Source organism: Protopterus annectens, chromosome 2.part0, assembly GCF_019279795.1.
Source record: "Protopterus annectens isolate FY-2018-M chromosome 2.part0, PAN1.0, whole genome shotgun sequence".
In the NCBI taxonomy this organism is placed as follows: domain Eukaryota; kingdom Metazoa; phylum Chordata; order Ceratodontiformes; family Protopteridae; genus Protopterus; species Protopterus annectens.
In genome coordinates, this window is record NC_056728.1 from 869,066,261 (window position 1) to 869,093,281 (window position 27,021).

The 27,021-nt window shown below is 40.2% G+C and overlaps 1 protein-coding gene across 1 annotated transcript in view; it reads right to left on the reverse strand.

Moving 5' to 3' along the window:
- LAMTOR3 (late endosomal/lysosomal adaptor, MAPK and MTOR activator 3) overlaps positions 1–27,021 on the reverse strand; it is a 354,081-nt gene that overhangs the window by 184,613 nt on the left and 142,447 nt on the right. The window contains exon 3 of the mRNA XM_044061131.1: positions 820–854. Coding sequence (XP_043917066.1) covers positions 820–854 — 35 coding nt within the window. The remainder of the gene's footprint in view (positions 1–819; positions 855–27,021) is intronic.

Genomic DNA, 27,021 nt, shown 5'->3' on the forward strand with positions numbered 1-27,021 from the left:
TATGCATTAGAAGGCATAAAGGATGTCATACAAGAGGAAAACCCATCCAGGTGTCTTAACATTTGTTTAAATAATGAGAAGCAGTATGGATACGTTTTATGACAAATACATCTGATGGCTTGCATCCTTGATAAAGTTGATTTTGCTTTAAAATGGAAAATTATATTTTGGTTGCATGTTTCCAAATGGCCATCTTCATTTCCAGTGGAAGATGAAGGCTGCTAGATGCACACAAAAGTAAACAGCCTGAGTGAAAATTACCTCTAATGTGTCTATAACTAAAGGAATTGTATAAGACATTCTAGAAGAGATTCTGGTTACAAAGGTTTAAAATCTATAGGTCACATAAAGAAAAGAAAGTCCCACATTTGTGCAAAAAGCTGTTCCTAAACCACTACACCACTGCTCAAGTATGCAAGCCCTTCTTTGTGGCACCCTGTGGTGAGGAATATGTGAAGCAGTCACAGGCAAAAAAACATATCCAGGAATGCTCTTGAATCCTGACTTAAGACGTTTAGGGTGGATGACAACTGAAATACGTGTTGCAATACAGAGTTTAGTCTAAAACCCAATGTAGACATAAGTTCTACACAGATTCCTATAAACTGGTAAACCTTTAAGGAGCTCATGAATAATACAGTTCTTACAAAGCTTTCTGTCCTACTTTAAAGTAAACCATGCAATAACAGCTAAATAAACTACAAAATCAGAACATAAAATAATTTAATATAACCTGACAGTGTTCCTTAAGTTGACATGAAAAGTCACTATTTTCCAAACACTTGTACTTAAGTTCTGTCTCTCGATAGTGACACATACCTTGGCAACTTCTTATAAAGGTATCTCTTGAGGTCCTGAAAACAAAAAGAAACAAAAGTCATAAAATGCAATAAAGTTGTGTGATACATGTGTTTATCCCCTCAGTATCAGACAAAAAAGATGTGGAGTTAGTTGAACAACAAATTCAAATTCAACAAAGGTTTACAAAGAAAAACCTCTGCCTCAACACAGTCAACTAAAAACTTACTGGCTTACTAGATGAAGTGGGCTGACTTTGGGAACCTTTGCAGACATGAGCAAAGCCAGAAGGAAGGGCAAATAAAGAAATCACAAAATAATAGTCCAAAGAGTTAGACTCAAAGAAACATGATTCACAGATTATAACTAGGCTAACGACTCTGGGGGGGGGGGGCTTTCTAAGCCTAGCCAAGTTTTCGTACAAGAATAATGATGTCCTGTATCCAAATAAGACACTGATGGCCTATAACCTACCTCTGTTCATAAGAGACATGGGTGCCAGGCTCAGTGTAAATTTCCTATTCCCCATCCACCTGTCTAGATTGCACTTAAATTGGGCAATAGATGAACTCAGCTTCATATGGATGGGAAGCCTGATCCTTGGGAGGGGCAGTCTCTAGGACACATCTGTCTCTCCAGCATAGTCTAAGTCACACACACAAAATTCAGGTCCCTAGACATTGTAATTCTGGTACTCTTTGATTTACAAATATGAAGAAGATTCATAAGTGTGGAGTTTGTGGATGCCTTGTAAGTCAGATATAGATCACCCCTTAGCAGTCTATAGCAGACTGAGTGGAGAGAAAGGGCTTTAAAGCACTCTGCATAAGGCAGGTTTGTTACATCTTGTATTCTTTATGTAAGGAACCTCGGAAGTTGTTCTAGTTGCTGCATATGCCTGGTCAAGTACATATCGAAGGGAGCACTGTACTCTGTGACTGGCCTGATAAGGGCACAGTACAGTAGGATAATGACTTCTTTGGTCCTAAATGCCATGCCCTTACTTATACATTGCACAACATAAAAGGATTTCCTCAACACGGTGGCCATGTGGTGGTCAAAGGTAAAGCTACTGTCTATGTGCATACCCAGATCCCTGACCACTGGGTAGACTCTTAGCGGTGTATTATCAACACAGTAATTACTTCCCAAAAGGTACAATTGTGCATTTCTTAGCACTGAGTTTCAGACCATGGCTTTGGCACCATTTGTTAGTCAGAGATAGGCCTTCTTGGTGTCTGCAGGAGAGTTGATAACCACCAGCTTGCAATCATCTGCAAACTTAGTCAACCATACACTTTCAGCATTTGCTTCCATTTCAGAGAAGCAGATGCCAAAAAGGAGCAGGCCTAGTACCGAGCCCTGGGGGACTCTGCTAGAGACTAGCCTCTTGGTGGAGGTGGCCACCTATTTTGACCTCCTGGATCCTTTCAGTGAGCCAATTAGCTATCCAGCGGGTGACAAAAGGGCTTATACCTGAATTACTGAGCTTGTCTAGAATGCCTGAGTGGGGTATTGTATCAAAAGCCTTGGCCAAGCCAAGGTAAACTGTATGCACACAGTCTTACTTTTATTCAGTGCTTTGGTGACCCTCTCAAAAAAGTCCACCAGATTTAATAGGCATGACCTTCCTTTAACAAAGCTGAAATATGATGGGTTCAGCTTTTGCAGGTTACCTATACCCTCATTTATCATGTCCAAGAGGACTCTTTCAATGGCCTTGCACATGAGGCTGGTAAGAATTGTGGGCCTGTGGTTACCCATATCAATGTTTGGACCTCCTTTGTGCCTGTAGTCATCTTCCATTCCTTGAGCACAAAAGCTGACTGTAGGCTCTAGCTGAAGTGATTCAAGTGGCCCAGAGAGGTAATCTTTCATGATACTTATTAAACATCCCGGGATGTTAATCGGGGGCCCATCGATGCAGTGTTACTGGCCTTGGAAAAGTGCACTGATGACCTGTTCCCTATTAATGGTTTGGGGGATTGTGGTATGCGCTACTTCCTTTCTGGGAGGGGGAAGTGGGGGTAGAAATTTGAGCTGAATCCATTAGCCAAGAGGTTGGCAACTGCCTCCAGTTCAGTGTGGGGGATGCCATTTACAATAAGAGTTCAGCTCATTAATGGTGTACATTCAAATGTTCCCTGATACAAGACATGACACAAAATGAACACTGCTAAAATTTCTTCAACTTGCTATACTATGTTAAGGAAAAATAATAATTTTACTGTTCAGCAGTTCATCCTTCTATGACGAAACACACGGTCAGTGGATAAGTACACCCATTTGAAAATGTAGCGCAAAATAAAACAATGCAAATTGCAACTTTAAGATAAAACACAGTGGCAGTTTGATAGTGAATATGCAGAGCAACATGGTAGGTGTGTAGCAGTGCTATCAAAACATTTAGTCAAATGTTAATCCATTTTCCCTGTATCAGGTACAAGGAGCTAAACCTTTCATATGGCAAGCAGTCCTTCCTTGATCATCATCTGCCATGTTCCTAAAGTGGAGAGAAGCAAATTCCAGAATGACGGTCCTAGTTTTAGAAGTCCTTAGTAAGTGATAGAGGTCTCAATTTTGCATTAATCTGTAATCCTGTTAATTTTTCCAATACTATTCACACCATCTTTTTCAGTTTCTTAGTGTGTCGTACTGTTTTCTTAGGATATCCCAAGTTCACTCCAAGTCCAAGCTTTTCGACATTATCCAATTAATCTAAGCTAGTAACAAGTTCCAAGAAAGGTCAACTGTAGAGTCTGATGAAGTTTCTGAATTTACTTCCTTTACAGAATGTTATATTTGTTCCACTCTACTGTAGATTGTCTTAAAGTCACTTGTCAAGTTTCTGCACATGATGTTAATTCCTTAAACAAACATCTCTGCCAAACTTTTCTTTTCTTTTTTTTTTTCTTGACAGGAAGCATACACGGAGTTGATGCAATGATGATTACACATTTGTGGCTGAAGATGAGTTTGCTTAGGTTTTATTCTATATCCCCCGTACCATTTCATTTTGTAGATATGGACTACAAAACTGTTACTGCTGCAGCAGAAATGCCACCACTGATCTAAAACATGGCCTCTCTACTGGTGTCTACATGTTCAAGTTATCTAAAGGGATTATATTTACAACTTCCATCTTCTTCTCCTTCTCAGCTATAAGAATCACTCTTTCCACAATGAATTCAGTCACTTCCTTCCAATACCTTAAGTGCGTAATTTCATTTTTTTCCCAAGGAAACCTAATACTCTGCACCTATACCATCTTAAATTTTCTTCCATCTCTGCAACATTTTCACATCATTCTGCTTTTCCCCAGGTACACAAACAGTATTTTTAAAATTTGTCAGACAGTATTTCCTCATTATTATTTAAAAGATTTTAATGAATTTTAAAGCCCATACTAGCAGAGATCTTCCTGTCATCCCCACACAACTCAGTTTTGCAAATACCTTTTTGCACTGCAATCTTGTTGTTATAACATGACAGTTTGGCCAAAATGCAAAGTTCATTCATCTATCCATCCATTAATCCAATAATCCACTCTGTCCTTTGCAAGGTCATGGAGATGCTGGAACCAATCTCAACAGCAAGTGGGGCAAGGCCTTGAAACCTGTCCTGAGCAACATGTGGTCTACTGCAGAAAGCACACATTCATTCACTTACTCACTATATATGCATCTATTGGCAATTTGCAGAACAATAACTCACCTACTGTATTGTCTTCAGGAGGAAGACACAGGCCCCATGAAAGCCCAACAGGATGCCAGGAAGACTGCTATACTAGCAAACCAGCAAACTACTGAAATTTAGATGAATCACATACACACAGTAAAATCGTCACAAGCTGATTTCCACATCCCTTTACATTTAAGAACCAAATAGTTCACTTTCTCTGTCCAACATACCAGTCATAAGAAAATAAATGACTTAGGAATGCTATTCTACTGACTTCACTACACACACACTCAAGTCAGACTCAATTTACACCTTCCATCTTTCTCCAATACCATTTTTATAGAGAGGACTATTACAGTATAATCATCCTTCTGGCCTTCACAAGTAGTGAATTTATTGGAATTGTGAAAAAATCTTGTACACCAAATGGAACATGCACTCTCCAAGCAAACAGGTATTCAGCCACCAAAAAAAAAAAAAGTCCAATGCCTGAAAATGTATTTAGTATTAATTTGCTTAATGTTAAGCGTATTCATATACTTCAGACAACATGGACTTCAGCAGAACATACCAAACCACACAAATGCCTCAATATAATTAATATACATGTGAAAAAATCTTTTGAAACAGCAAGTAGTATATATCATTTGTTTTAATAGTATAGTCTTCCAGGGCAAAAGGCAAATACAAAACACAAAGTGGTGAATATAGAGTACACTTGTTACACTGTGCCAGTAAGACAGAAATAGGAAACATACTCGCACAATAACAATACAAGATAAATGGTTAGCATTCTGGAGGTATATCTAGGACTTTGGAAATATATACTATCATCTATATCTTTGTCCTCCTCTCTCCAGTACAGCAGCCAGATATATCCAGTTTGTACACTGATCACTTGCCCTGCTAATGCCCTACAAATAAAGGCACTGTTTCATGTAGTTTAATTATGGAATTAATGAAGCCATTAATCGGACAGCTATTAGTTTAACAAGCAGAGATTTCCATGGTGTACACTTTGCTACACCCATGACAGTAAAAGGCCAGTGCTGCACACTAAATGACAGAGCCACAGTTGCACACGTGGCAGAAATATACATAACTATAGTGAGAAACATGCTACTGAATATGACAGCGTATGCATATCCGTCAAATATTGTTAAAAAACTGCTTAATCACACAAGCCAAATCTCTTTGTTTCTAAATTGTTTCTTACTTTGGCAACCTCCTCATTTATGACAAGTGAGTAAACCAGTTTTAAACAAAAACAAAACTATAAATTCATTTTCAAATAAAGATGTTATAATGTTTTACTATAATGGCAAGCGCTTTTCTCCTAAATGCGATACAGACATCATCTTGTACCACCTTCAAAATACATTTAAATAATAAAATAGACTGGTCAAATGATGATTAACCAATTACTGTATGAAAATCCTGAATAAAATATGTTCAATACTGATATCACATGAAATAAAAACACAGCAAAAAAAACACTGTTAAAAGCATTTCACCCATATTATAATAAAGTCTTGATCGATGCTTAAATAATCAAAACTGTTAAAATTACCTTCAATATTTACCATTATAGTTCCTTCCTCCTTAATATTAATTCAGTGTCTCCACCCTCTTATTTTTAAGACCATTTTCTTCCACAAATTAAATCTTTTAAAGGAAGCACACTGCATTGGATGTCTATGTAAAAGCATTAACAAATAAACTTTGGTCAAATAAAAATGCTTCTTGATTTTACGCTGCAATTTCTCTACAGTTTTAGCAACATAGAAACAGTAAGAATGAAATGCATAAAGCAACACAAACCACAAAACTTGTGTTACAGGTGCAATGCTGGTCACATCCAGAAGTTGTTCTAATTTCCACATAGTATGGACTACTTGCAATGGGTTGCCACAAATTACAATATCTATCTATATACAAGATATATATATCTATCTATATATATATATATATATATATATATATATATATATATATATACACACACACACACACATATATATATATATATACATACATATATATATATATATATATATATATATATATATATATAAATATGTGTGTGTGTGTATATATGTATATACGTAGAAATATGTAAAAAATAAATAAATAAAAAATAGTGAATCTTCACCTACACTGGTACTCAAAGGGTTGCCCAGAAAAATCTTCCAGTTCTCCTTGACAACCAAGTTGATAACTATGGCATCCGCATTGAAGGGAATGACAACCGTTATGATAATGAAAAAGATTGATGTCTTCCCATATGCAGGCCTAAAATTCTACACCACTAGTAACCAGTTTACATGTGTTGTTGTCTCCTTCAAAACTTTAAAAATTTCCAAAATCTACCTTTATGTCATCTTATACCCAAACAAAACATTTATTCGAATAATTCCCAATTGTTGGTCAAGTCCTCTTCCTTACTAGAAAGCCTAGAAAGTCATATTTTTGGACTCCTAACAATACTGCATTTCAAACCACATGGGTGTTTGCTTTAGAAGTGTAAAGAAAGGTTACTACGTAGATTAAAAAAGTTTGACTTCAGTTTCACTTACTTAAAATTATTAAAATCTACAACAAAGTAGTTCACTAAAAAATGAAGTTGATGAAGAAAATAAAAAAATGTGGTGGTAATTAAATACTTCAAGCACTCTTAGAATGAATCCAGATTTTCCTCTAATGCATCAAAAAACATCCATCAACAAAGTAATGATAAAACATGGCAGGGTAAGACTGCCTCTTCTAAGTCATCCACTAATGATCAACAGCCAAACACAAAGAAATAAAGTGTCTTATGACACAAGTGGTAGAAAGCAACAAGGGAAAGACAGAATCAGAACTGCGTATACTGTTGGTTAATGCCAGCAGTTTACAACCATAACTAATCTGGATTATAAATTAGAGTCAGACAGGAAGCCTTTGTAACACAAAGGTCCCCAGTGGGTCATTTTCATATTTACAATGTTGCATTTCAGATGAATGAGTTCCAAAGGGGTTGCCATTTTTACACTTTCCAGATGGTGAGCAATTCAGTATTGAGTTTTGTCATGAACTGCGAACTTTCCTAGATCACAACGGGATTGATGATGCAAATACATACTTTAGTGAAATATAATGGAGGTCCTAAGATACACTTACAAAACTAGAACATAAGAATAAATGTATTACACATGCAAGTGACTTTGCTAATGCATAAAACCACTATAACAATTTTTTTTCAAAAGATAAACAAATATAACCTATTACCAAAACAGAGGAAAATTAGAAACTGTAAAAATAAATACTTCAGCAATGCATGCAAGATAAAAAGGAGTAACAGTGTTGCTGGAGAGATCAGCCGAATGCACCTTGAGGAAGGCATTACATCTAATGCAGTCACCACCAATTACGTGATTGACAGTGAAACCCAGCCAGGATGCTGCCATAGCATTCACTGAGACTGCTAATGGTCAACAACTAATCAAACAAAAATAAATCATATATAGGTACTTAGTGGGGAATTAATATGAAAATAATCAAAACTAAACTTTCCACAAGGTTAATGAAGGAAAGAGAGACCTTTTTTGGTTATCAAGAGATGCTGAAACCAATTTGAGAAAGGAAGAAAAAGTACAGTTTTGTACCTACCATAAATGTAGATGTTCGAAGATCCACATTGCTGCAGTCCTTACTTATGGGTAGTCCGCGGTCCTCGGTCGGCCCGAATACCAAAGTATTAGGCTGACGCCGGTCATGGCGCCGAGACTGACATCAGAGCATCAGGGTATAAATGCGCATGACCGACGCCATATCCTCAGTCTTTCTTGCCTCAGATGTCAGAAGGCCAAACAAGAAAGGCCACAGCCAAAAACAGAATACCTCCCAAAACATGCCCAACAACCTAAAAAGCACCCTGTTAAACTACCGGGGAAGGAGGGAGGAATTGGACTGCAGCAATGTGGATCCTCGAACATCTACATTTATGGTAGGTACAAAACTGTACTATGTTCTTCATCTCACATTGCTGCAGTCCTTACTTATGGGTAGAATCCCAAAGCAACGGGAAAGGGAGGCTGGTAAAAATCTAAATAGCATTAGGGGCTGCTAACATGCCCTGTAAAATTGCAGTGGCAAATCCAGCCCTAGACTTAGAATAGAGAGGAAGGTGGTAATGCTTTGTAAAAGTATGCACTGAACTCCAAGTAGCTGCCTCTAAAATGTCTTTAGTAGCTACCCCTCTCAAAAAGCAGTAGAGTGGCAGTAGCCCTAGTGGTATGAGGCCTGATTCCAGCTGGAATCTCCTTACCATGATGGGAATAACAGAAAGAAATACAAAACCCAATCCATTTAGAAATAGTTTGTTTTGAAACAGGTTTACCCTGTGAACCCAAGGCAAAAGAAACAAACAACTGCTGAGACTGTCTGAACTCCTTGGTTCTGCTCAAATAATAACCTTAACTGCCTGTGAATATCCAAAGTATGCAAAATTTTCTCCCTTTATTTTGAGGGTTTGCATAAAAAGTAGGCAAATGAATAGTTTGGTTTAAGGCCACATTAGAAACCACTTTAGGCATAAAAGAAGGATTAGTACGAAAGAAACCCTATCCTTATGAAAAATCAGGAAAGGCTCCACTGCCATAAGGGCCTGTAATTCAGAAACCCTTCTTGCAGAGGTAATGGCCAACAAAAAGCAGTCTTCCATGACAAATACTTTAATTCAGCTGTAGCTGCAGGCTCAAAAGGTTGTAGAGTCAGCTTTTCCAACACAAAATTGAGATCCCAAGCAGGAGTAGGAGCTCTCCGTGGGGTCTTATATTCTTTGCCCCTCTAAGAAATTGTTTAAACAATGGGTGAGAGAATAAAGGAGGGTCACACTCATAGTGAGCAGAAATGGCTCCAGCATGAACCTTTATCGAGGAGAAAGACAAGCCCTTGTCCAATAATTCAGTAAGATATTGCAATGTACAACTCAAATCAGGTTTGACATCAAAGTCCTTTAGCTGAACTCCAAAGAAAAATCTCCTCCATTTATCAGCATAAACTTTCCTGGTAGTAGGCCTCGTGGCCGGCAAACTGACATTCAAAAGTTGTTGTGGGAGCTGAAGGTCCTCCAGAGTCTAAAACAGAATATGCCAGGCTGTTAGATGCAGAGACTGAATCTTGACATTGAGGAAATGATTGTTTTCCTGTGACAAAAGGTGAGGAATCAAAGGCAATGGCCATGGAGGTTCTCATGAATTAAGCTCCTCAGTAGTGGGTACCATTGTTGTCGAGGCCAATCCGGTGCTATAAGGATCATGGTTGGCTTGTCCCTCCTGGCCTTCAAAAGCACCTTTGGAAGAAGAGGCAGAGGTGGAAAGGCATATACATGCAGATTGCTCCAACTGAATGATAGTGCATCTATTTTCCAGGCTGTGTGATGAAACATTTTGTGCAAAACTTTGGCAACTGGTAATTTAGTGGAGAAGCGAACAGATCTATGTCTGGAGTTCCCCAAACACTGTCAACTGAAGAAATACATGAGGATCCAATTTCCATTCATGAGGATCCACAATCTGTCTGCTCAGAACATCTGCTAAGGAGTTCTGTGCTCCTGGTAGAAACTGTGCTGAAGATTGAGGTGCAGATTGAGAGCAGTTTCCCATAACAGCAGTGCTTGTCTGCAAAGAGGGTAAGAATGGGTTCCCCTGCTTGTTGATGTACCACATGACAGTTGTGTTGTCTGTTTGAATCAACACCAGTCCTGGGTTGAAGTAGGCTCTTGAAAGCCATCAATGCAAATTGAACTGCCAGCATCTCTTTCAAGTTGATATGCAAATGTTGTAGCTCTGACAGGCCAAAGGTCTTGCATCCATTCCCCTTTGAAATGTGCTCCCCAGGCTGACTCGAGGCATCTGTCGTTAATATCTGACTTCCCTCTGGTTGGGTCACAGAGAGTCCCTTGTTTAGGTGACATTCCTGAGCCCACCACAGAAATTCCTTCTGAATGCAAGGTATTATCTGAATGACAGTGTCTAGATCTTGGCAGTGCTGAGTCCATACATTTTGAGATACCATTGAAGCTTCCTCATATGCAATTTGGCATTGGGAAGCACCAGAATACAAGATGCCATGAACCCCAAGGCTTGAAGGACTGTCCTTGCAGTCAGCCTGGACATTACTGAGAGCTGTTGATGAAAATAAAGGTGAAGATTTCTTTGTTTGTCCGGGGTCAGAAATGCCATCTGGGAAGCTGTATTCAGTCTCACACCCAGAAAGCACATGTCCTGAGAGGGTACTAGACTGGACTTTGTTTCGCTCACAGAATACCCTAGGCATCTTAACACTGTCATTACATACTGTAGATGTTGAAGAAGTTCGTGCTTTCCTTGTGCAATAATCAAACAGTCGTCCAAATAAGGATAAATCTGAATTCCTCTTAGTCTGAGAAAAGCTATCACTGGAGCCAGAACCTTTGTGAACACTCTGGGCAGTAGATAAGCCAAAGGGCAATGCAGAGAACTGATAATGTAAATTTCCATTCGAAATCTCAGGTACCTCCTGCAACTGGGCCTGATAGGAACATGAAGGTAGGCCTCTTTGAGATCCAGAGTAACCATCCAGTGATCTTTGCCCAACAGAGGTAAAAGCTGTTGTAAAGTCAGCATCTTGAATTTTGGAATGTCCAGATAAGTGTTGAGGATGGATAAATCCAGAATTGGTCTCCACGTGTTTCCTTTCTTTGGAACTAGAAACAGGCGAGAATAAAATCCTAGGCCCACTTCTGACAGAGGAACTGGCTGTACAGCTCCCATTTGAAGAAGTAAAGAAATTTGTTTGTGAGCTTCTATCCTTTGCCGATGAGGCACATCCGGCATACCTTTGAAAGGAGGCATGGTATGGAAATAGAACTTGTAGCCTCGATTTATAATGTCCAATACCCATTTGTCTTGGGTAACTAAATGCCAATTTTGTTTGAAAAGTCCCAGTTTTCCTCCCAAAGGAGCTGCCAGCAAAGCAGAGTCCGGCAGCTGAAAATGCAGGTCATTGGGTCTGTTTCGAAAGGACTGACCCCTGCCTTCACCAGCAGATTGAGCAGAAGAACTCATTGTCTCGCCTGAAGTAACAGTGCTCTGAGCTCTACCCTACCACGCCTAGATCTACCCCTAGACTGAGAATCAGAAGAAGGAAAGACCACCCCTTAGCAGGCCAATTTCTACTAAACTTAGGAGGTTGTACCTGTAAAAAATCCTTAACAGTCTGCATAGACTTAGCCTTTTCCTCCATTTTTTTCAAGACTGACTCCACAGGAGGACCAAAAGAACATCAGACTGTAGAGGAGCATCCAGAATTCTAGACTTAACATGCTCAGACAAATTCTGATCCTTAAGCCAGGCATGCCTGCAAATAACTGAACTAGTTGCAGCCACCCTGGAAGAAGCCTGTAAAGCATCAAAACCACATTGCAAAGAATGCTTTCCAACCTGTTCAGAAACATGCACTAAATCCTGAAGCTCCTTACACTCTATGCCCTCTGCTAAAGCATCTACTTTACATTTCAATTGAGAAAGGAGGAAATTCTGATACTTCAACATATGAAACTGGCAGTTCAAAGCTCTCATAGCCAAAGTAGAAGAGGTATACAGTTTTTACCCCACCTATCCAAAGCTCTAGCTTCCTTATCCAGAGGAACTGGATTCCTAACAACAGAAGCTCTAACACCTTTGGGGCCTTGACTAATAGTCTCTGGATCAGCCCTAGGACTCTTATATAAGTATTTATGAGCCTCAGGCACCCTGTAATACCTGTCTGGTTTAACTGGAGCAGGAGGCACAGAATCTGGATTAAGGGAAGCCTCAGAAAAAACATCCTGAACAACATCCAGTACAGAGGTATAGCTAAGGGCCTATGCTGTGGCAAAAACAAGAATTCTCTGAGTCTCTTCCGTGAATCAGAATAATCCTGTCCTTCCCATTTGAAATGTTCCCTCATGGAATGCAAAGTTTCAGAAAAGAAAAATCTTCTGGAGGAGAAGCAGAGTAGTGTCCTCAGCATCAGAATCAGAATAAGGAGGAAATCTTGAATGTCTTCTACAGAAGAATCTGAATCATCTGAGGCCTGCTCCAAACCCTCCAACTCTGGCTCCATCCTGGGCCTCTTATCAGGAGGGGCATAGAACCCTAATTAAAGTAATCAAATCTTCAGCCATCTTTAAGCATGTGCTTCCTAGGAGCTGGACCCTGGGGACTAGCACCAGCAGGGGCAGACTTAGACTTAGAATGGGCTTTGCTTTGAGAAGGAGCCTTAGGCCTAACCACCTGAGGCATAGAAGGGAGAATAGTAACATCAGAGAAGCCCCCTCAGCCTGGCCTAACACAGGAGAGGCCACATCTTGTAGTAACAAAGGCTCCCTGGGACTCAACAGAAACTTCAGAAGGATCCAGCTGTTCAGCTGGTTCTAAAGAACCGGCGTCCGTAACAGGCGAATCATCCTGCCTGGACTTTAAAGATCTGTCTTTGCGCTTCTTAGTAGAACCAGTCGCCGGAACATCCGACGGCATGTTATAATTACACCTCCAAAGACTAACCTAGCACAATCTAACCTCCGCTTTATAGTGCACTTGTTAAAAGTAGCACAAAAGCGACACCCAACAACGCCGTGCTCAGGTCCCAAACAAGGAATACAAAGCGAATGGTAATCCCTATGAGGAATCTGTTTCCCACAAGAAATACAATTATTCACTTTTTCTGACATCCGTAAGTAACTGAGGCAAGAAAAGACAAAAATATTGTCCCGAACGGCACTTGCAATGCTGCTTCTGCATAGGACCACGCGGCAAGAAAGACTGAGGATATGGCGCCGGTCATGCGCATTTATACTGGCACGCCTGATGTCAGTTCTAGGCGCCGATGACCGACGCCAGTTCTAGCCCTTTGGTATTCGGGCCGACCGAGGACCGCGGACTACCCATAAGTAAGGACTGCAGCAATGTGAGATGAAGAACATCACTTAGTTTAGATAATTTATCTGGGTTACACTTTCCAAACAGAAGGTGTCAGTTTTAAGCAAAAAGGCTCAGTTGTATATCTATAAGTTGTATATCTGTAAGTTGTATATCTAGAAATGTGGTTGAAATGTGCACCATAATAATTAACATAGTACAGCTAAGTTTAACAGAGCAGCTGGAGGTAAATGAAAGTACAGGAATGTAATAATAACGGGTTTAAACAGCCAACTTTGTTTAATCCAGTTTAATCCTCGTCAGCCACTGAGATGTGTGGAAGTAATACTAGAAAGTGATTTTCCAAAATACAAAATTTACTTATTATAACCTTAATGAAAAGGGTCGCTTGAAAATGGATGGTTAATTACAGTATTTAAGTCCATTACAACCAACTAATAATATGCTTTAACGCTGAACAATAATCAATATAAACTAAAAACCTAATACTTTGCTGGCAGACATTAGTAGTTTCTTACAAGTGGATTTCTAGAACATGCACAGATCCTATAAAGCAAACAATTTAGCTCTAGTAGACTCCATGATGACAGGAACTTGTTTCCAAGATTTGCAAGACTTTCACCATTCCCCTGATCACTTGCATCCTAACTTAAGTACACTGCGTTAAATACTAAACAGTCTTCAAAGGGACAATTGCTTCCTCCTGCAACACTACCATTTGTTTAGCTTGTATGCAATGTGGCAGTTGACACAGGGAAATTCTAAGAATTACAACGATCATTACATACAAAAGGGAAGGAGACACTGTTGGCAGACACCTGTTACATTCAAGTGGATTTCTCAGACATACAGAGATCCCGCAGAGCAAATAATTTGGTTTTGTCATGCATATTAGCCAATGGGTAAAAAAACTTTCTTACACTGTGAAGGACAACAACGAGGAAAAGAAAAGGCAAACACTACTAAAAACTCCTGTTGTCCACCACGGCAGTAAAACTTGATAATAAAATCAAAACTTTAATAAAAAAGAATATAACATAAAACAAGCAGTCCTCAGTCTTCCAATAAGTGCTTTCGGCAAATATGCCTTCCTCCGTGCCTTCCTCCAATCGTAAAAATGGACTGTTCAGCTTTTGTATTCATAAGGCATCACAGCCATTCATCTGTGACACGCCCTTATTACAAACCAAAAGGAGGCCAGCTAGCAAAGAGGTATAATTTCCTTCATTATAATTAAAGGCGCAATACTTCGTTTTACTATGAGATTGTATATGAGAAAACTAGTAGCTATGTATGTGAATACATTATATGAATGAAGCAACATTCAAATAAGCTTGCTGATCATGTTCCTTCTATTCCTAAGCACAGGTTTTAATGGCACAATGGTATTCAAGCCTGGTAATCTGTTCGCTCTTTAATTATCCAGCATGTTTCCCTTAACTCTGTGCGATTATGAACATTGCCTCCTCTTGTGGTCTGACAGACTGCCTCTATGGCCTTAAATACAAAGTGATGAGAAGGATACTGTACTATATGGGCTGCTAAGGCATTATTGGGATCTTTCTGTTTGGAAGTGTGCCTGCATCATCAAATTGTACCTCGAGGTATGCGAGTGAAGTGTTTACCCTCATATGGGAACACTTATCCGGAATCTGCTCGCAAAATGGCAAATTATAAATCTTGAAACAAGTCGACAATACTTGAACTTGCTGATAGAATTCTTCAAGCCGGAAGAGGAAAGGATGGCAGCAATCACATCAACTAAGCAGGCTGAATTGGAAAGCTGAGAGCTGCATGACTCACATCTGAATAGCCTATAGCAGTTACGGATCAACTTGAATGCTTATGAAGCGAAGCTAAGACAAGCAGAAGGTTCAAAAGCTAGCCCGTGACCATCAGGATTTTGTAAGAGGCCAAATCTTTGAAAGGCCGAGAGAGGAATCCAATAGTAAGGGGCAGGGAGCTTTACCATCATATAAGGAAAAGGTACCTTTTTCTAGACCTAATGGAGAAGATGTGATTACTCATGTCAGTTTAACTGATCTGGAACCTTCCATTCACAACCCTGCCATTCTTAACTCATCAGTACCGACCCCCAATTTTATAATATCAGAAACAGATTCAAGAGAAGTGTCTAGCAGTACAGCCACTACGGGTGCAGAAACCGGCAACAAGAATGCTCCCCTAGCCAAAAATTTAGCAACCAGGCCGAAAGAAGGGGCAATGCATGCACTGATAAATTGGCCCTTGCCGGTTTTTTCCAAATTCAACCACTACAGGACTCAAAGAACACACAGTCAAGAAAGGAAAAGAAAGAAGCTTACACTTTAATTGGATCTGAATCAAGTTTAGTAGTGAATCTTTCAAACAAGATTTTAAGCCCTGACACGATTTCCTTGCTAGACAAGGGCCTGAGTTTTATTCCAGCCTTACCGTCTGATATTAGTGAATTGTGCTGGATATCAGAATGTTTTGCAGGAACCTTGCATTAAAGTGTACTTTTGGACAAGCTAATGACAGTAGATGGCTACCTTATACAAAACTGAGTATCTTTGTTCCCCCTAATCCTCCACCAGTGGAGATGTTCTTAAGATTATGTGAAGATGAAATCTTCAAACTAAGGGGTAACACAACCAAAGGACAAGGATGTTTCTTCAACTTAACCACTAATGAGAATGAGATGCTGAAGCAGCTAAAGGAAACAGATAGTTTGGTCATCAAGCCTGCTGATAAGGGAGGATGTATAGTAGTGATGGAAGCCATATGGTACAGGCACAAAATGCTCTCTATGTTGGATGATGAAAGAACGTATAAGAGACTACGTTACAGTGAAGCTACGACTAAGGTAGATAGTTTTCGCAGCCACCTACATGACCTATTGATAGACACAAAACATCTCACAAGAACTATAGGAGTTCTTTGATTGCCCCAAACCTATGTTTCCATACATCAGCGGACTCGCCAAAATTCACAAGGATCAGGTTGACCCACCCATACGTCCCATAGTTTTTGGAAGGGGGTGGGTAAATGAACCTGTTTCCATGTACGTGGAGAATGAATTAAAGAAGGCCCTGCCACTAGCAGGAACTGTATTGAAGGACAAAGGAGACTTTCTGGAAAAATTTTTTTTAGTTACCAAGGGTCTTACAAAATATGAAGATTTGCTACTAGTGACAATGGACATCAAGAGTTTGTTTACGGTGATTCCCAATGACTATGGTCTACAAGCAATAAGATCTTTCTTAGCAAGGAACAGTATGGAAGCAGAAAGTACAGTTGTGTACCTATCATAAATGTAGATGTTCGAGTGTATTCACTGTTGCAGTCATTACACTTGGGTTATCCTGCTGGCAGGCGACCCGCAGTCGGCCCAAATTCCAAAGTCTTGGTCTGGCATTGGTTGCTGTCGCCTCTTCCCTGACGTCAGTGCACCAGGGGTATAAAAGTTGCAACTGATGCCATTTTCTTCAGTTTTTCTTGCCCCAGATGTCAGGTGCAATAATAGTTAATAATAATAATAATAGTTTCGAGATAGGAAGGCTGGAAAGATAAAATTATGCCAAAAAACATGCATATATTACTATAAACATTTCCTTCATCTACAAGCAAATACACCACATAGGTTGTATAGAGTTGAGAAGTACAGAAAGGTCCCAGCAATGAAAAGGGGGATGCTGGGTGGGTAACCTGGACTGCAACAGTGAAAACACTCGAACATCTACATTTATGGTAGCTACACTAGGTACTATGTTCATCGTGTTTCACTGTTGCAGTCATTACACTTGGGTAGTATCACAAAGCTGAGGTTGGGCAGCTGGGTCTAAATTGGATTTGGAGAGGCTACCAATCCCTGCAGAACTGCAGTGGCAAAGTCTGCTCTGGATTTAGAGTAGAGGTAAGTGGTAGTGCTTGGTGAAAGTGTGCACTGAGCTCCAGGTTGCAGCTTCTAAAATGTCTTTGGTTGGTACTCCTCTGAGAAAAGCTGCTGAAGTGGCTGCCGCTATGGTAGAATGAGGCCTAATGCCCTTAGGCACTGATTTGCCATGCTGTGCATAACAGAAGTGGATGCAGTGTCCTATCCATTTTGAGATTGTCTGCTTTGTAATAGGCTTTCCTTATGATCCTGCAGCATAGGCTACAAACAGTTGCGCAGTTTTTCTGAAAGCTTTTGTTTTGTCCAAGTAGAATCGTAGCTGTCTGTGTATAACCAAAGCGTGCAGAAGTCTCTCCCCTTTATTCTGGGGATTTGGGTAGAAAGTAGGTAAATGAATGGTTTGGTTTAAGGCCACATTGAAGACCACTTTTGGCATGAATGTTGGGTTTGTCCTAAGAGAAACCCTGTCCTGATGAAAAATGATGAAAGGTTCCACAGCCATTAATGCCTGCAACTCTGAGACTCTTCTTGCTGAAGTTATTGCTAGGAGCAGAGCAGTTTTCCATGATATGAATTTTAGATCAGCTGTGCTGGCTGGTTCAAAAGGAGGCAGTGTGAGTTTTTCTAAAACAAAATTGAGATCCCAAGTTGGAACTCGTGCTCTCCTTGGCGGTCTTATATTTTTTGTCCCTCTGACATACTGTCATAGTAGAGGATGTGAAAAAATAGGAGGTTCCGTATTGTAATGAGCTGAAATGGCAGAGGCATGGATTTTAATAGATGAGAAAGATAGGCCTTTGTCCAGCATCTCAGTTAGGTATTGTAAAATCTGAGGTACATTAGGGACAAGTGGTTCGAGCCCTTGTGCCTGGTTCCAAGCACAGAATCTCTTCCAAGTTTCTGCATAAGATTTCCTAGTGCTGGGCCTCCTGGCTTCTAAAATGACATCCATAACAGCTTTAGAGAGAGGTGCAGTCTGAGTGGCTACATTATCTGCCATGCTGCCAGATTTAAGGTTCTGAGTGGACTGTGCAGAATCTGATTGTTTTGTTGTGTCAGAAGATGAGGAATTTGAGGTAGAAGCCAAACTGGGCCTTGAGATAACCTCTTTAGGATTAGGTACCAGTGCTGGCGTGGCCAGTCTAGGGCAATCAGGATCATTTTTGGCCTTTCTTGTCTGACTTTTAGGAGCACCTTGGTAAGAAGAGGCATCGGAGGGAAGTCATAGACTGTCAGGCCTTTCCAGCTGAATGATACAGCATCCACTTTCCATGCTTGAGAGTGATAAGTTCTTGTGCAGAATTTCTGTATTTGGTAATTGTGAGGGGAGGCAAAAAGATCTATGTCTGGGCATCCCCATTTCCTCGTTATCATGCTGAACACTTGTGGATTTAGTTTCCATTCGTGAGGATCCATGATATTTCTGCTTAGTTCGTCTGCCAGTATATTCTTTGTTCCTGGCAGGAATTGTGCCTGCAGATGTACTTGATAGGTCAGTGCTGTATTCCACAAAGTCATGGCTTGCCTGCTTAGGGGGAATGTGTGCCCCCTTGCTTGTTTATGTACCACATAACTGTGGTATTGTTCATCTTTATTAATAGATGTCCTGGATGTAGTAGGTCCTTGAAAGCTGTCAGGGCAGTCTGTACAGCTAGCATCTCTTTTTGATTGGTGTGAAGATGCATTTGTTCCTTGGGCCATGTACCCTGAATACATTTTCCTGCCATATGTGCCCCCCAGGCATAATCCGATACATCCACTGTTGTTGTCTGCCTGGCTGTGGGTAAGGTGAAAGGCTGTCCCTTGTTGTGGTGACAGGCCTGGGACCACCACTGAAACTCCTGTTGTAGGCAGGGAATTAAAGTTATGATCGTCTCCAGGCTGTGACAATGCTGAGTCCAAACCACTGTAGTTTCCTCATATGCAGTTTTGCATATGGAATTAGTAGAATGCAGGATGCCATGAAGCCCAGGGCCTACAGAATTTTTCTTGCAGAGGACTGGGTCTTTGTTGCCATCATTTCAAAGTAATGAGTCAGTTGCCTTTGTTTGTCTGGCATGAGATAAGCCATCTGGGCAGTTGTATTTAAGCTTGCACCCAGGAATATTATCTCTTGAGAGGGCACTAGTTTTGATTTCTTTTCGTTTACTGTGTACCCTAGGCAAATTAGTAATCTTTTTACAAACGCCAGATGCTTTAGAAGAATGTCCTTGCTCTCTGCTTGAATAAGGCAGTCGTCCAAGTAGGGATATTTCTGAATTCCTTTTTGTCTGCAAAATGCAATTACTGGTGCCAGGCATTTTGTGAAGACCCTGGGCACAGTAGATAAGCCAAAGGGTAGTGCAGAGAATTGGTAATGCATTGAGCCCGCTATGAATCTGAGGTATCTTCTGCAAGATTGTCTGATTGGGACATGTTAGTATGCCTCCTTGAGGTCCAAAGTAACTAGCCAAGCCTTCTTGCCCAGCATGGGCAGAAGTTGCTGTAGTGTTAACATTTTGAATTTTGGAACATCCAGGAATGTATTTAGGATTGACAGGTCCACTATTGCCCTCCAGGCTTTGTCCTTTCTGTGTACTAAGAAAAATCTTGAGTAAAATCCTTGTCCCTGTTCTTGCTGTGGAGCTCTTTGAATAGCTCCCATGTCCATAAGAGCAGCAATCTTTTTTGTGCCTCTGCCCATTGGTTTTGTGGCAGGTCTGGCATACCTTTTGATTTTGGAAGCATGTGGAAGTGGAACCTGTAACCCTAAGAAACAATATTCAGCACCCATTGGTCCTGGGTGATCATGCGCCAATTTTTGTGAAAAGTGCTAGCTTTCCCCCTAGGGGTGCTGTCAAAAGGTAAGTGCTTGGCATTTGTAGAGGGAAGTCATTGGGACCGTTTCCTATAAGGTTGTGATTTGTCTTCTCCTACTTTGGGGGCTGAAGCACCCCACTGTTTAGGTCTGTAGGAGCCTTGGGGCTGAGATCTGCCTCTTGGGCATCTGTATCTGCCTCTTTGTGGCCTGTCAGACACTGGAAAGGACCAATTTTTTGAAGGCCAGTTTCTGCTAAATCTAGGAGGTTGAACCTGTAAGAAATCCTTCACTGTCTGCATTGATTTTGCTTTATCCTCCATTTTCTTTACACCTCTTCTGCCTTAACACCAAACAAAGTATCATGCTGTAGTGGAGCATCCAATAATTTTACTTTAACATGGTCAGGTAAACTTTGTTCTTTCAACCAAGCATGCCTTCAAATAACAGAGCCTGCAACTGCGGCTCTACAAGAAGCCTCTAATGAATCAAAACCACATTGCAGAGTATACTTTCCCACTTGTTCAACTGCATGCAATAAATCCTGCATTTCCTTACTGTCAGGACTTTCTGAATTTGAAACCATTTTCTGTTTTAACAATGACATGAGGTACTGATATTTAAGCATGTGAAACTGGCAATTTAAAGCCCTTACAGCTAAAGTAACAGAAGTGTAAACTTTTTTCCCCCCATCTGTCCAGAGCTCTGGAATCCCTATCCGAGGGGACAAGATTTTTAGCAGTGGAAGCCTTAACCCCTTTAGGACCCCGAGAAATTGTTTCTGGGTCTGCAGCGGGGTTTTTTCTAAAGACATTTATGAGAGTCAGGGACCCTGTAGTACCTGTCTGGCTTGACTAGTGCAGGGGATAAAGAATCAGGAGACAGACTGGATTTAGAGAAAACATCATCAACAATATCAAGCACAGGGGGGATAGCCAGGGGCCTGTGCTGAGGCAATAAAAAAGTCTCTGAGCCTTTTCTTGGATTCTGAATAATCCTGGCTCTCCCAATGGAAATGCTCCCTCATGGTGTGCAGGGTTTCCCCAAAAGAATAATCCTCAGGCAGAGAGGCTGAAGGTATAGACTCTTCTGCATCAGAGTCCTCATAGGGAGGGAGGGAGAGAATATCCCTGATCAGAAGAGGAATCAGAGGAAATGGAAACCTGGTCAGAGGAATCATAGTCAGTGTCTTCCCTAGGCCTTTTGTCAGGAGGGGGATGGGAACCCCTGATTAAAGTAATTAGGTCTTCAGCCATTTTAAGCATCTGCTTCTTTGGCATGGATGACTGTTCTGGAGAATGCTGTACTTGTTTCCTTGTCTTTAATGGTGTTTTTGACTTTGCCTTGGCTGCTATAGTGGGCTTAATTGAAAGCTGTGAAGGTCTGAAAACACCATCAGAAGCCGATGCCTGCTCAGCGGCTCCAGACCTATCTGAGAGAATAGTTTCTGTAGGCCCAATACCTTGAGTTTCCACAGGCCTCGGTGTCTCCACGTGGCTGTCGGTTACGGCCTGTGGCTCTATGGTAGCGGGTGTCAGGGGCTGCAAAAGCACCTCACTGAGAACCGGTGACTGGCCTTGAAGAGGCTTCGTCGGTTTGTACCTCGGATGCCTGTCCTTTTCTTTGTCTTTGCGTTTTTTATAAATTCCGGTTGTCGGTTGTTCCGATGGCATTATGTAATTAAACCTTTGGCCAAAATAATGTAAAGCAAAATCAAACAGATGTTTAATAGTGCGTTTATTGAATCTAGCACAAAACCAACAACTGGTAACGTCGTGGTCAGGGCCTAGGCAAGGAATACAGTAAGAGTGAAAGTCCTTATGAGGTATTTGCTTCCCACAAGAAATACAATTATTAACTTTTACTGACATCGGTCTGGAGGAAGAAAAAGTTTCCCCAATGGGGTACTTAGCTTTATTGAAGACTTCGGTTCTGAAACTCAGTTTCGAAAATCTCAGGAGTCGGCCAACCGGCACTTGCGAACTGCTTTTGCTTCGGGAAAGACTGAAGAAAATGGTGTCGGTTGAAACTTTTATACCCCTGGCGCACTGACGTCAGGGAAGAGGCGACAGCAACCTGAAAAATTATATGGTACTAGACACTCAGTCTTGCTGGCTGGATTCTGCTAAAATTCAAAGTCTGGTTATATTTGCATTCACAGTCTGTCGCATACAGAAACTTGCAGAATATACACTGATGAGAGAATATACTTTGCAGCACCTGTCTTTAAGAACAGTAATCAATAACTTTTATAATAAACCAAACTGGACAAACGTTGCAGCTTAAAGTACCGTTCCAACTTTACTTCTCATATATTACAGATGATGTGAGAGATATAACATTTACCCCAGGACTTGTGTCCTTACCATACCTCTAACATAACTAGATTTAATACAGACTTTTTATACATATTTTAGTTAAACACACACCCTATAGGTTTTGGAAAGATACTGCCTTGACGACGCAAATGCTAACACATCTGTTCTTGTGCAAATGCTGATAAGTAAACTGTCTTCAAGGAAACGCCTTGTGGATTAGAAAAGCACATTTTTAAACTTTCTTAGAAAAACATGTCCTAGTGTCAGTTCTTTAAAGAAAGCAAATTACATTCTTGTCATGTCTGTAAGAAGTTCAGCTTTCTTGATGTGTGTGTAATACACTCATAAGCAAGTTCCTTATTTTTTTAAGCCACAGTCATTTAGTATGGTTGCTGATCACATATTACTAAACTCTGTTTCTGCGTTTAAGCAAGCTTTTTCTTTCAGCATATTTACAACAATTAATTTCAGCCTTAAATTCATAATATCTAACACAACCGACGCCAGACCAAGACATTGGAACTTGGGCCGACTGCGGGTCGCCTGCCAGCAGGATAACCCACATGCAATGACTGCAACAGTGAAACACGAACATCCAATATGTTCCTTGTTGGAACTCGTATTGGAAAATAACATCTTTATGTATGGGGACTCTTTCTATTTGCAGACATGGGGTGTTGCTATGGGCACCCCGTGCGCAAATAGTTACTCCAATTTGGTTCTGGCTGAGTGGGAACACAATGAACTGTTACCTAGTACCTGGAAACAAGATCTAGTGTACTACGGTTGTTTTGTGGATGATGTCTTTATCTTTTGGAGAGGCAGCTCTACACAACTGGACCTTTTTGTTAACTTCATCAACGACAGCACAGATTTTCTAGAGTTTGTGGTCAAACACTCTTCAGAGACCATAGAATTTCTGGATGGAAAAATGTATCCATAAGCAACTTCTTAACCACCTTCTGCAAAACAACCTACTTGCTAACTGTCAGCATGGATTCAGACCTTCCCACAGTACTACCACAGCATTACTCTCCTTTACCAACTCTATCAACTATAACCGCAACAATAATAACCTATCATCTTCAGTCTTCATTGACTTATCTAAAGCTTTTGATATGGTTAACCATAAACTTCTTCTACACATACTAAAATCTCTCTCACTTGATCCTCCTTCCTTAACTTGGTTTACATCTTACCTAGAAAACTGTCGGCAAGCAGTTCTCTGGAAAAATGCACTATCTAATCTCCTTCCTATTTCTTTAGGTGTACCTGGAGGCTCTATCCTAAGCCCCCTTCTATCTTCTATCTTTATTAAGGACCTCCAATCAGCTATCCCAAACACTACCTGCATACAATATGCAGATGACTCCACTATAATCTGCACTGCTAATTCACAAACTGAACTCCAGTCACTCACACAACATGCTTTTACCTCTGTTGAACAATGGTTCAGTGACTGTTGCCTACTACTTAACCCTAAGAAAACCAAATTGCTACTGTTCTCACCTTCCCGTAAATCTGCCTCTCTCAACTTCATTCTTACTTCCGCTGATAGCACTCTTATTTCTCCAGATTCAACTACTAAACATTTAGGAATAACTATTGACAATAATCTCAGCTTTGACTCTCACATCAACAACACAATAAAATTAGTGAATAAAAAAATCTGATCCCTTTATAGAATTAAACCCTTCCTAACACCTGAAGCACGGACCACCTTAGCCAGATCTCATCTCATCTCTACTCTTCTATATGCTTCCCCCATATACACAAATCTCTCCAAAAACAACCTCAAGAAACTATCAACATCTTACTATAATATTGCTAAATTCGCTACAGGATCCCCATTTAGAACTCACCACTGCCTGAACCTAAGACAACTAGGTTGGCTTGAATTTCCAAACCAACTTCTACTTCAACAGTTCTTAATAGTTCACAAGATTTTCTACCAACCAACTAAAATACCTATACTCTCTAACCTTATCACACCATACAACAACCTGAAACATTTACACCCTTCCAACAAACTACTGATTAATATAACCAAACACAATAACTCTTGCAGGTGACTGTCTCTTTTCCAACTCTGTTGGAAAAATGTGGAATAAACTACCCTCTGATATCTTATCTTTGTCCTCTCACTCTTTAAAAGAAAACTGAAAATTTATCTCAATAAACACTGGCTATGGTCCTGCAACAACCCTGATTAACTCTGCTTGCTTCGTCTCTATTTTTTCTTCTTTCATAATTCTTACAATCTCTGCTCCCTATACCCTTGATAAGTCTACCTTTATATAACAACTATATTTATATATGTTATCTCTTACATACTGTATGGCTATTGTAAAAAAAAAAAATTTATAAGACATTGTCTATTATACTCTTGGATTTTGGTCTGACTATATTGTGTAGTAACTAGCTCTGTCTTACATTTTAGTATTGCATTTCCTATCTCTGTTTAACTTGTTATAACCATTGGAGCTTTTCTCCACGGGCCTCTACTGAAAATGGACATATATCCAGCTAGACTAGCCCAGTCAACAAATGTAAAATAAAAATAAATAAAATAAAATAAATTTACACCCTGATAGAGGTATCAGTACAGGAATTTATAAAAAAGAAACCTGGAGAAATTATTATCTGCATAGGGGGAGTATGCACCCGGGACATATCTTTGATAACATCTGTGAAAATCAGATCTTAAGAACTTCAAGATTATGTACTGCGAATGAAGACTTTGTAGCAGAACAGAAAAATATTGAGACATATTTAAGTAAAAGATCTTATAAAAGAAAGAATTTAAGACTGAAGCACGACCTACAGGAATTAAGGAGAGGAAAACGATGTCCCTACTTCTCTGAACCTACATTGAGTCATCATGAGAGTCTGGACTTTAAAACTCAATCACAGCAACTTAAATGTTTGTTAATATACACTGCTGACAATAAGCAAGCATGTGAAGTTATTAGGAAGTTTTGGCCAGTATTGACAACTGATAACAAAATAAAAGACATTATAGGGGAACAGCCTAGATTCCTTTAGAAGAATAAGAAGAATTTGAAACGTCTCATTTGCAACAAAGATGGTTTTGAAAGAAATAGGCCCAATTCTAACAGAAAGGGCACTTTCAAATGCCTGAGCTGCAAAGCTTGCAACTCCATTGACGGCTCCAATACTTTTGTACATTCATACTCCAGGCAACAGTACAATTTTAATGTTTATGCTGATTGTACTAGTTCAATCAATCAGCATAAACTAGTTCTGTCTGCGGTAGTGGTGCTGCGGTAGCATTGTCGCCTCACAGCAAGACGTTGCCCCGTTCGAATCTCAGCTAGAGCGTCTTCTGTGTGGAGGCATGCATTAATGGGCATGCCTTCATTGAAGGTTGTGCATCAGGGCTGGTAACTCAGCACGTAAAAATCCACTACCAAACATTAGCGGACCGGAGTTCCGCTGTGGCGACCCCTAACCAGGATAAGCTGAAAGACACAACAACAACATGCTGATTGTACTAGTTCCCACATTATATACTTAGCGACTTGCTGCCAATGTAGTGCTTTCTATGTTGGCAAAACGGATCAACATCTTAAGGAACGTATCCTTAGACATTTAGAAAGATCCCAATAATGCCTTAGCAGCCCATATAGTACAGTATCCTTCTCATCACTTTGTATTTAAGGCCACAGAGGCAGTCTATCAGACCACAAGAGGAGACTATGTTCATAATCGCACAGAGTTAAGAGAAACATGCTGGATAATTAATTTAAGAGCGAACAGATTACCAGGCTTGAATACCATTGTGCAATTAAAACCTGCGCTTAAGAATAGAAGGAATACGATCAGCAAGCTTACTTGAATGTTGCTTCATTCATATAATGTATTCACATACATAGCTACTAGTTTTCTCATATACAATCTCATAGTAAAAAGAAATACTGCACCTTTAATTATTTTTGTTTGTGTCTTTCGGCTTTTCCCGGTTAGGGGTCGCCACAGCGGAACTCCAGTCCGCTAATGATTGGCAGTAGATTTTTACGTACTGGCTTGCCGGGCCTAACGCACAACCTTCAGTGAAGGAATGCCCATTTAATTATAATGAAGGAAATTATACCCCTTTGCTAGCTGGCCTCCTTTTGGTCTGTAATAAGGGCGTGTCACAGACGAATGGCTGTGATGCCTTATAAATACAAAAGCTTAAGAGTCCTTTTTTACGATCTGAGGAAGGCATATTTGCCGAAAGCACTTATTGGAAGACTGAGGACTGCTTGTTTTATGTTATATTCTTTTTTATTAAAGTTTTGATTTTATTATCAAGTTTTACTGCCGTGGCGGACAACAGGAGTTTTTAGTAGTGTTTGCCTTTTCTTTTCCTCGTTGTTGTCTTTCACAGTGTAAGAAAGTTTTTTACCCATCATTTGGTACAATGATGTTTCCAGCAAGAAGCCATCTCCATACCACAGGATCTGTGTCTAGTTACAACCACTGATATTGCCACCTCAATCTAAATGTGTTCCAGACAAAGGTAAGTTGCTTACCTAATGGCAACAGAAAGCAGAGGAAAAACAGACTGACTTTTTAAATAACTCTCGCCTTGTATTTGGTCTGACT